Source organism: Triticum urartu, chromosome 3A (genome assembly GCF_056163025.1).
Source record: "Triticum urartu cultivar PI428250 chromosome 3A, HENAU_Tu73, whole genome shotgun sequence".
NCBI lineage: Eukaryota > Viridiplantae > Streptophyta > Magnoliopsida > Poales > Poaceae > Triticum > Triticum urartu.
The window spans coordinates 554,030,333-554,041,627 of record NC_141875.1 but is presented as its reverse complement, the minus strand read 5'-3'; the positions used below and the strand labels follow the sequence as shown (position 1 = coordinate 554,041,627).

General features: G+C 43.1%; 2 protein-coding genes and 1 long non-coding RNA gene across 4 annotated transcripts; 2 read left to right on the top strand and 1 right to left on the bottom strand.

Moving 5' to 3' along the window:
- The first annotated feature begins 783 nt into the window (after positions 1-783).
- LOC125545036 (uncharacterized) lies at positions 784-5,935 on the top strand. 2 transcript variants are annotated; one of them, XR_007299875.2, is made up of 6 exons: positions 786-969; positions 3,755-3,858; positions 4,443-4,824; positions 4,910-5,063; positions 5,133-5,279; positions 5,412-5,935. It is a non-coding gene; the product is annotated as an uncharacterized LOC125545036 (long non-coding RNA). The 2 variants fall into 2 exon arrangements; XR_015619371.1 differs by having other exon boundaries at positions 784-969; positions 3,755-4,824.
- Positions 1,060-5,062, bottom strand: LOC125545034 (subtilisin-like protease SBT3.8). The gene is made up of 10 exons (XM_048708882.2): positions 4,929-5,062; positions 4,748-4,839; positions 4,501-4,598; positions 3,703-3,864; positions 2,992-3,611; positions 2,812-2,882; positions 2,439-2,693; positions 2,217-2,334; positions 1,838-2,009; positions 1,060-1,740 (listed from the first exon to the last, which is right to left on the bottom strand). The coding sequence occupies exons 1-10, from the start codon at positions 5,022-5,024 to the stop codon at positions 1,199-1,201; spliced, it is 2,226 nt and encodes a 741-aa protein (XP_048564839.1). The 5' UTR covers positions 5,025-5,062; the 3' UTR covers positions 1,060-1,198.
- Positions 5,936-7,914: 1,979 nt separating the features above from the next.
- LOC125545035 (protein translation factor SUI1 homolog) lies at positions 7,915-10,805 on the top strand. Its single transcript, XM_048708883.2, has 5 exons — positions 7,915-8,091; positions 9,271-9,373; positions 10,055-10,266; positions 10,353-10,406; positions 10,496-10,805. The coding sequence occupies exons 2-5, from the start codon at positions 9,337-9,339 to the stop codon at positions 10,538-10,540; spliced, it is 348 nt and encodes a 115-aa protein (XP_048564840.1). The 5' UTR covers positions 7,915-8,091; positions 9,271-9,336; the 3' UTR covers positions 10,541-10,805.
- The last annotated feature ends 490 nt before the right edge of the window (positions 10,806-11,295 follow it).

Here is an 11,295-nt window from a genome sequence, read left to right as displayed (position 1 = left end):
CATATCTAGATCTTCAAAACTAAATCCCATGTTGAAAGGTTTTGACAAACTTTTTTTACGGAAAAAACCGAATGAAAAATCTGAACCGGAAGTACGATTTTTTCCCTTTCCGAAAGAGGCATACCCGTGCCTCTTATGAAATCATAACCGTGCTTCTCGCGGAAACAAAACCGTGACTCTCGTGAAAGAAAAAGAAAAAATAAAACATTATTTTTTTGTTTCTGACAGGCGCGGCCGTGACTCTCGCGAAAGCGTAACCATGCCTCTCGCGGAAGCAAACCCGTGACTCTCGCGAAAGAAAAAGAACAGAAAAAACGTTTTTCTTTTTTTTTCTAAGAGGCACGGCCGTGACTCTTGCGAAAGCACAACCGTACCTCTCGCGAAAGCAAAACCGTAACTCTCGCGAAAGGAATAAAAAATAAAAAAAGCATCTTTTTTCGTTTCTGATAGGCACGGCCGTGACTCCCATGAAAGCAAAACCGTGTCTCTAGCAGAAGCAAAACTGTGACTCTCGCGAAAGAAAAAAAACATGTTTTTTCGTGCCAAAAAAATAATTTTTTTATCCAAAAGCTAAGGAAGACAGGTAGAAAACCTAAGTGTTGAAAAAATAAACAAAAAAAAGGTTTAAAAAGCCAAAAACGCGTTGAAAAAAACGATGTAAGCGAGACATAGTGTTGGCGCTGTGGCTCGACGCTACATCAACGGCCTCAACGCCGAAGTTGTCTCATCCAGATAGCACGGCCCAATTTATTGAGGCCCATGTACAGGATCAGAACGACGAGGCTGGGGAACAATGGCCGTCAGCCGCACGGCGCCCCCTAAAAAAAAGGTCAGCCGCACGGCGATACCGGGACCAGAACGAGTCCCGTCGACTCCGGCGGCCGGAGGTCAACGTACGCGGACCCCCACTCCCGTGTCGGCTCTGGCCACGGCTAATCAGGCGAGGCTCTCCGCCGCCCACGCCGCCAGGTTCGTCCCAGCCATCCTCCTCTCTCTCCAGCGATTTCCGTTGTGTGATTCGTCGGGGGTAAAATCGAGAACCGAGCATTCAGACAAAAATCAATAACAGTAGTGTTCTATTGCAAACAAATTTCTTCAAGTACAAACTACAAATCGTAAGTACTACAAATAATCTTGTGATTCATGCTAAAATCCGTAACATCACCAATCTTTATTTTTCATATGACATTCCTCGTTACTATGCAACATCGGCGTAGAAATCTTGGATTGTGATCCGGACTGCTAGTGGGATCCTCACCGAGTGGCGCTCGTTGCGCCAAGTCAGGCTGCCGAACGTGTAGCCGCCTTGCACCTTCCACAGAGGCGTCATGCTGACCTTGAAGGCGTGCACTTTCGTTGTCGCGTTGAAGACTAGGGTTGGTGGGTCGACTTTGATCCTCACTCCTGAGGGGGACTGTATATCGGCTCGGTAAACCGCGTCGACCTCGCCAACGTTCGTGACTGCTCGCTGCACCTTAATTGGACCCCTTAGCTCAGGAATGGCTATGGAAGGCAGGTTTAGGTGATATGCCGGCGATGTAGAAATGTTGCAGATAGCGTATTTCTGAATCGTGCAAGCGAAGAACTTGCTGTAGTCCCTCGGATCGATGTCGTAAACAAGGCCGGGATCGGCAGCTGCATTAGGATTTATGTTTCCTCCTCCATAGTCGAATGGGTCGGCGACCTTCCGGGGTAGTGCTTCTGCTAGCATCGGCATGCCATGCTCATCCTTGGTTGATGCTTTACCCATGCAAAGAAGAGCAAATCGTTGTTAAGAAAGTGTGAGTGGATTGATGAGGATAGTGTTTCATGTGGATATAATGTTTTAGGAATTTACCAGTGGTAACAATTGCTGATTTTAGGGCAGCGTGAGACCAATCAGGATGTACAGCCTTTAGCAATGCTACGACGCCTGCTACATGTGGGGTTGACATTGATGCCCCTGAGTCGAACACATATCCGTCTCCTGTAGCTGCTAAGATGTTCACTCCTGGTGCGGCTATGTCAGGCTGTTAAAGTAGTTATAATGGGATTAAGATAATTTCACCGTATGAAGGTAGTGCTAACCTGTCAAACAAAATCATCTTAACGTCCCTATTTCTGAGAGAAATCTTACGATCAATCCCTACTAGTTGGTGTTTTTCCGAAAATTGTTTCTGGAATAATAGTATATATATTGCAAGGACAACAGAATGCGCTCATTTTAGCTTGTGTACCTTAAGAACTGTAGGGTACTTGGCGGACGGGCCTCTTGAAGAAAAAAATGCGACTCTTGGAGCAGGAACTCGGTTTCCTGTTATAGTACTTGCTGGCTCAATCTTGGCAATGGGCGAGCTGCTCAAGTTAAAGCACAGTTTATTGAGTCTTTAAATAATTGCTGGATAAAAGATAACATCTGTAAGCAACTAAGCATGGAAGGCCACAAAATAGGTTCTTACCCTTGGCTTCCAATGTATGTTGCAACTTGAAACCCGATATCAATGTCGACAATGACACATGCAATGCCCACACAATCTTCGGTGCTCAAAAGCTTATCTATGGTATATATTGCGAAAATAAGACCAAATGCCCCACCACTTTTAACATTTGTTATGGCGTCTGGGAGAATGTCTGCTGTTGGGCCAAAAGTTTCTTTAATGCATAGAACAATTTTTCCGTTGATTTCCGTGCCATTTAGCGCCTCGATTGAGCAGCTGAAAACAGAAAGACCACAATAATTGCTCAACTGGATTCAGATCTTAATGCCTAAGCAGAAAATGACATCTATTTATAAATGTAGTCAATTGAGAAACCGAATAGCATCTGACACACCTTCCACCTTGTACAAGTGGCTGGAACCCACTCTTGGATTCATTTTTTATCATGTAATAGAGTGATTGACCCTGCAAATATGAAAAGTTATGCATAAATATTGAGTGGTAAGTGTTTGAGGATGATAGGTGGAGCAAAGTTGCCTCCCAGGATTCTAACAAAGATCATGTTTGTGCATACCACGATGGTTTGATTGTTTCCAAGGGTAATGGCAGTTGGAAAAGACCGGTCGATCTTGCTCGTTGCGACTGTGATGACCCAAGGGGCTGTGTTAGAAATGACTTGTGGTCTAGGCCCGCTATTTCCCGCGCCATAAACAACGGTAATACCCTTCTGGACTGCATGGAGTGAACCAAATGAATTGTCATTATATTGGACTGATAGGGATAGGATGTCAACTCCATCATGAATCGCATCATCCAGAGCTGCTAGCAGCGCGGCACTAGCAAGCTGCACCTTCTTCGGGCCCTCGAATGCAACCTTGTACACTGCAAGGCGCGCTCGGGGCGCACCACCCCGTGCCACCCCTGCTGCCAGGCCATGGAGGCTGACCCCCTCTACTATTGCACCGGCTGCTGTGGATGCGGTGTGTGTCCCGTGCCCATTAATGTCCCGTGCCGACATGTAATTGTTCGCTTGGTCAGCCTTGTCCAGACCCGCAGGATAGTACCGTGCGCCTATGATTTTCCTGCTGCAGTTGGTGCTGTTCCAGGCCTGCCCCAGCTGACACACACCCTTCCATCGTGACGGTACTGGTCCGTATCCTTCGTCGCTGAAGCTTCTTGATTCAGGCCAGATCCCTGCATCAATTGCATTTGCAGTGTTTTAGCAGGAATTTGCTTGGTGAAGATTTTTTTCTCTAATTTAACTTGTTAGCAATGAAGGACTGACCAGTGTCAACTATCCCGATAATTACATCTTCTCCATATTTGCTCCTCTGCAGAAGTTTACTGGGTGGCTGATGGTCCAGGTTCATGCCAAGGAAATCCCAACTTCTTGTGGTCATCAAGTCATGATGCTGATTTGGAGTAACGCTGATAACTTCAGGTAGCTCTGAACATGTCAAAAATATACATGAGGAACTAAAATTCTAAATCAGAAGCCGCCAGTTAGTTATGTATATGTGGTGTATACATCACAGAGTAACAAAAAGAAAGGATCCTCATAACCCGAGAAAGAAATTGTCTGCTTCTCAGTTAACTACTGATAGTCCCAAGATCAAAATTTTCTCGCCCCTTATTTTACCCTTTCACGAATTCTGAAGTTTGATTGGACAATTCTCAGCAGTGACTTAAAAGTAGTTATTTTTCAGTCACCTAAGAAATAGGAAAAATTGAAATAATAATCAGGCAGGATCGTAAGGCTACTGCAGATGTGCAGCTTCATACTAAAATGAGTGTACAACTACAAATAAGTTGTATTGCAGAAAAGAGACCATACATTGATCCGGAGTAGGTTTCCACAAAACGGGAATAAGAACCATATGACTGCCCACCCTCGAACTCATATCGATGATTAGAAAGATAAACAGCTTAACTAATGAGCAAATAATAATCACCAAATACGTTTCTTTCTTCAGAAGAAAGGATCATGCATCAGGATTGAATTCTCCAATTCGGTTATCTTAACAGGATATTGTTAGACCATCAGAGAATTAGCGAAGCAATTTTTGTAGTAAACTTGGCCCACCTCCAAGATCTTGTGCTTGGTCATCTGTTAACATCGCCGCGAAGCCGGAGAAGCCATGCTTGTAGCTGTAAGTGATGGAGGCCAACGCATCTTCCTTGCTGAAACAAATCAGCAAGTGATGAGGAAAAATAAAACGGCAGCCTTTCTCGGAATTGTCGAACGAAATACTCTGTCCTCTAAATGTATATTGCCATTCAGAAGATCAGAACCAAACTCGGAAAGATAGGAAGCTTGTTCTGAGGTTTACCTTCCAAGAATGGTGGTGAGCATGTCATGGTGCGAAGATGTTACCAGAGAAGGGTCATCATGTTTCTTCTCTCCCAGGTAAACGATGTACAGCTATGCGTGGAGAGGAACATAAAACATATCTTAGCATCGAACAGAACCAACACTATGCCATAAAATGCAGGGTGATGAATTGGCCATACCTTTTGAGATCCATACCCTCTGCTTATGTTTATCATAAGGCATAAGCATAGTAGGAGGTAAGCCGGAAAACGCCGAGGGGAAGAGTGGAAATCCATGTTGGTATGGAAGCACTTGCTGATATGATCCAACAACAGGTAATGGTATTTATAGGCCTGTTAGCCTCTGTCCTGTATGATGATGACTAATTGATTGTCCATGTGCAGAAAGGAAGGTCAAAGATACAGGCTCAGTTCGCATGAATCCAATCTTTCGGCTATCGACGCCAATTTCCTCCATGAAGTTCCCTGGAACTAGCTCAGCTGAAACGCGTTGCGTTTCTCCCCGCTCCAGCATTCTCCCATTTCAAACCTGTAATATTGCACTTATTTTCCCTCTCCCGAAGCACGGTTTTTCAATTTGTTCATTCGCATGTTAAGCAAATAAATGAATTCATATCATCTTCTCTACAAGAACTAATGAAGACAAAAACGTGTGGCGTGCAGTGCAGGCAACGAAGTCCCAGAAGATGCTGCCGGTTGCTGTAGGGAAGAACAGCGCAGGGCTCCGTTCAGACAGGGAATCCAATCAAGGGCCCTCCGGATGGTCTCGTGCGCGTATTGAAGGTGCGGTGGTTCTCAATCGGCGGCGGGTTTTGTATGCCTTTCCTTTTCCTCGGCGCTGCATACGATTGTACGGGTCCATCACCCGTGGCTGTGAGCGATCCGTAGAACATTGACTTCCTGATGAGGGAGCATCTCTTCCATCTCTTCAGGGGAGAAGATTGACTTGACTAGTGCGTCGACCATCCATGCCATACGTAGTGCCAGCTCTTCCACTGTTATCTTGGAGACGTCACTGCAGCCTGCTGATCTTTTGTTTCTCTTCCATTCCTAAATACACCATCTGTTTTTAAATACAAGACGTTTTGGCAATTCAAGCCTCTTTTAAAGAATTACCAAGTGTATTCTGACAGTGTAAATATGAGCTCTGACTTTGATTTGTTTAATATCTGTTTAATGGTTACAAATTTAAACAGATACGTATTAAACAAATATTTAATGCTTACAAATGTTTAAATGGTTACAAATTCATGATAAGAATTCGCCGCAAAAAAATCATGATAAGAAGTGCTTTAAAAGACGAACCTGACAATATCAATTCTGTGTAAGTCTCGATTTTGAGAATGATATGCATCTTACATAAATGATAAAGTGGTGTTTCATGTCTGCATCATACGGCTCGTTTCACCAAAATGGCGTGGATTTTATTGGTATAGTCAATGACGCATTTGCCAGGAAAGCACTTGGAGATTGATGGTCAATTTTCGTAACCAGTCACTGGTCGTATACTACCAAAAAAAATTGTTTTGTTTGTTGTTATATTGAAATATGGATTGTTAAAAATATAATCAACGTTGAGTAACTTTGTCAACTTTTAGACTTGTGCAGACAAATGTGTGCTGATGTGCATTTGTGCCCATGTTATATCAGCACCAATCTTCACGTAAAATTAAATGATATAGAAGTTAGATGAGACTTTGTTAATTCTCATCCATATGAGAATTAAAAAATTTATATTTTTTTTACTTAGTGCTTCTAGGGCTCATCTAGATGTGAAATAGTTATTGCACATCTAGGTGATGTCATCCTTATTTGTATTGTCTTGTTTCCCCCTCTCCACCATCTCTGTTCTTTTTTATGTTTGGCGGTTCTCGTACATTTCTTATGTGTCATCGTCCTGTAGTGTTGTAGGCCTTTTTTCACACTTCTTTTTTTCTTTGAGAAAACTTCTGATTTATTCATCAATTGTCAAGGAGTATAAAAAACAGAAGTAAAAATTATATCTAGGTCCGCAGACCACCTAGTGACGACTACAAGAATTGGAGCAAGCCGAAGGCACGTCGTCATCATTGCCCCTCCCTCGTCGGAGCCGACAAACCTTATTATAGTAGACCATTGGAAAGACCCCATAGAACCAGCACACCATAATAGCGACCACCGTCGATGAAGAGAAGTGTAGATCAGAATGATGCAACATGTAGGCACACATACGCATACAAACGAAGACCGATTCCAAACGGATCCACCGAAGACAAACGCCAACCGAATCTCACGAAATTAGCCGGAGACACACCTCCACACGCCCTCCGACGACGGTAGAAGCACCGCCAGGACGGGGGCTAGGCGGGGATAACCTTGATCCATCTTTAAAAAGTCACGCCAACTCGTCTTCTTGAGCATGGCAAAAAAACTAATAAAAAAACACCTAAAACAGCGCCTCCATTGTCCTAGAACCACAAAAGACGTGCCGGATCGGCGGCGCCGCCGATGAGAGGCATGACAAATCCTAGCGGAGCGCCTTCGGGTCGCTAGAGCCAAGGGACACAGACGTGCGCTTTTTGTGCTTCTATTGTTTGGGCCTATTTTATCATACGGGATGTGTGTCGTACTTGTCAATCCAAAACTAAGGAAAGCACATGAAAAAACTCTACATGGGTTCTTTTCTGCAAATTTAAATTTTTTTGGTGAAACAAAAAAATGTCCATGGATTTAAAAAAATATCCATGATTATAAAAAGATGTTCATGAATTTGAAAAGTGTTCGCAAATACGAAAAATGTTCGTGAATTTTTGAAAAATATTTATGATTGCTTCTTAAAAAGTCATGAGTTTAAAACGGTTCACAATTTTCTTAAAAAAAGTGTTGTCACCAGAGGCATTTACATATATGCACTTTTTTTAGAGGGAAACATGTGCACTTTGGAAAAGGTTTTTTTAATCTCGAACGGGTACCTCTGACTAATTTGTTTTTTTTTGAGACAAACCTCTGACTAATTTGTGATTAGGCAAGGTTGACGCCTAAGAATCAGGGCCCAGCAAAACTAACAGGACAAGATTACAACTCCATCTGCCGCTAATGGGCCTGAACCGACGGCAAGGCTAAATTTAGCGTAGAACCGACGGACCGAATATCCTCTCCCCACGTTTAATCGTCGGTCCGCCTAATTTATACGCGGCGTGCTCCTTTATAACCGACGGTGGTGGAACCGGGGCGGAAGGAGAGAGAGGAGAGGAGACAGATATTTCCCCCGAGCCGAGGTCAAGTCGTCTCGTCCCGTGCTGCGTTTCTCCTCCTCCCCCGCTCCTCCCCCATTCGCCGTCCGCGGTTCTCTCCACCGAACAAGGTGATTCCCCCCTCTCCTCGCCCTCCCCCCCGTCGGCCGATTCGACGTTTCCGTGCTCCCCCGGGGTTCGATTTCTAGCGGTTGACTCCGTCTCGCGATCGGTTGTTGCGGTTGCGCCGTCTGATCGCCCGCTCCCAATCTCGCTCCGAGCCGACCAGATCTCAATGGGGCTGTTGGGTTGATTTGTTGGTGTGCCGATTTTTGGCCCCAATCGGTTGGTTTCCTCACCTGGTAGGCCGGTTTTCTGGAAATCGGGCGTTTGATATTGGGGATTCGCTTAGGTTTGCGGGCGCGATTTGAACCGATCTGTTCGTGCGAGCAGTTTAGATAAGTGCCTTGTTTTTTGTTGTCGGCGTATGTGATTGTGGGCTGGTTTAGATATTTCGTGATGCGTCTAGAACGATCAATTTTGGAACATGCTGTTTGTGATTTAGGAAATTTGTGGGCTGATTTTAGGTTCTCCCTTGGTAGTTAATAAGGAGGTAAATTACTTTGTATGGTCTTCTACTTTCTATGTGGATTTTGGAAGTGACCAAGGATGGGGCTTGTGCTTGCGTTTTGCACACCGTCCCTCGTTTTTTATGCTGAATGTCCTGTGCACTTAATTCGATGTTGTACTGTTGAGGGCATGTACAATGGTTGATAAGACAGTCTTATCTTAAGTCTTGCATGTAATTTAGAGATGACAAAAAAGTATGTCTACAATGAGTTATATCTTAGCCTTATCTTCAATAACTAGCAATTCCTTAAAACATGGTGAGACAAATTGTGCTAAGAGATCATCTCTTGTCTTATCTTAAATAAGAGAAGACAAGCCTTTTCTTACAAGTTCTCTCTCCTCCACCTCATCATTTATCCTACGTGGCACTCCTAAGATAGCACCATTGTACATGCCCTGAGTACCCTCCGTATTGCGTGACTATATCTGCCTTAGATATTTCGTGACTATAACTCTGAATTTCTTAAATTTCATCAGCTATAATGATAATAACTTAATAGAGGTCTTCTTAAGAAGAAATTCAGATGCAACTTCTGTCAGCACCTAGTAATATCCTACTATCTAGGAACTATTGCATATCAGTGGCTCAGTTCTAGCTTATACTCTTCTCAGAATGAATGTTGAAATTTCAGAATTAACGTATTGCTGGACGGTTTGTAATTGTTTGGGATGTTTTGCAGCTCACACATCAAGACAATAAATAGAGCCTCGTTTGTTTGGGGCCAATCAAACCAAACAACAAGTTCATGTCTGATCTCGACGTCCAGGTTCCAACTGCTTTTGGTATGCACTCATTTCATTATCTCTTCATTAGGGAATCACACCTGCCAATCTATAGCAATTTGAGTCCTTAACCTGTAGATTGTGTTTCTTTACGTTCCCTCTTCCCTGAATTAACCTATAGACTGTTCTCAATATCTAATCTCAGTAACCAACAGCATACCATTATCACTAGATTATAAGTTGTTATATAGCTACATATATGTATCATGCTGGACAAGAGCTTTTGCTAACCTTCCCTAGAGGCACAGGTACATAGCTTGTCTGCATTAATAAAGATGCACAGGCACAGATCACTATATTACAGAAACATGGATCATTTGTTTTGCCTATAAATAACCTATAGATTGTCTTTACTTACGTTCTCTCTTACCCTAAATTACCTAATAGATTGTTCTCAATATCTAGTTCTATCAACTAACAGAATACCACATCTAGTTGATTATGAGTTAGTTGTTGTATACATATTTATCATGCTGGACAAGAGCTTTTCCTAACCTTCTCTAGAGGTGGTACTAATGCATATCTTATCTGTATTCTGAAGATGTGTGTTCACAGATATCTATGTCACAGAAACATGTAATTTTTGGTTTGTCCTACAGTCTAACACTGATTTGTGAATCCTCTGGCTGCCTTGCCTATTATACCTTCTACCGAGAAGTTGACTTCGCATCTTCTTTGTAGATCCGTTTGCTGAGGCAAATGCTGAGGACTCCGGCGCTGGTGCTGGATCAAAGAACTATGTGCATGTGCGTGTCCAGCAGCGCAACGGAAGAAAGAGTCTGACTACTGTTCAGGGCTTGAAGAAAGATTACAGCTACAACAAGATTCTCAAGGATCTCAAAAAGGAATTCTGCTGTAATGGTACTGTAGTCCAGGATCCAGAACTAGGCCAGGTACAGCGAGGTTCTCCTATTTTGTTGAATCAAAGTTCTCTAATGTAAAGGTATATATGCTGATGAGTTATCTTCTATATTTCCAGGTCATCCAACTCCAAGGTGATCAGCGTAAAAATGTTGCTACTTTCCTAGTTCAGGTAATTTACGATGCTATTTTATATTGTCATACATATTGACTGTTGTGCATACATCTTCTAAATTTGGGTGGCAATTTCTGTTTGGTTAGGCTGGACTTGCAAAGAAAGAGAGCATCAAGATTCACGGATTTTAGGCAACACACAAATGCTCGTGTGCTGTCACCCAAGCCTGGAAGTTGTCGTATACTTGGTATTGTCACATCTAAGACCATTTGAATTGCTAGTAGTCGCGTGAGGCATCTGTGTTTGATGCACTTTTACATCCGAGACATTTGAATTTGCATCGGTGTGTTGATGCAAGTTGTCCTTCACCATGGTTTGTATGTGCCACCAGTATGGCAGTATGGTTTATCCAGGTTATTGTGCACTAAATAAATGTACTTCAGGCTTATCTTCTCATGGTTGTGTGCTCTGTTCGTTTTTTTTTTGTTTGCCTGAATTTGTTTATTTTCTCATGGGTGTGCTCCATAGGTGCCTAGGCCAGGGACACTTCTTCCTTTTTGTTTCTTGATATGACACAGCTGGAGCATAGCTGGAGTAGTTTCTTAGGGCCATCTAGTTCTAAGCTTCGCAATGTTTATATGTAGCACCGGTGAATTTGGTAGTAGTAGTAGTATTGAAAGGGGCAGATCCCTACTTCAATTGTCATCTGACGACTCTTCCCTAGCTGTGGACTCTGACCTCATGCAACAAAAGAAAATCAAAATCAAATGAATCTGAATATAACCAATCTATAGATGACTCGGTGACGGCCTCCTGAACCCAAGTTTTCATCTCTTGCTCTAGACATCGCTGCTTGCCCGTGCCAGTCCATGAAAGGAGGATGAAGGTATTGAACTGGAGGATGCTGGAACAGTGGAAGAATAACTCTGGGAGAGGCAAAAGAGAA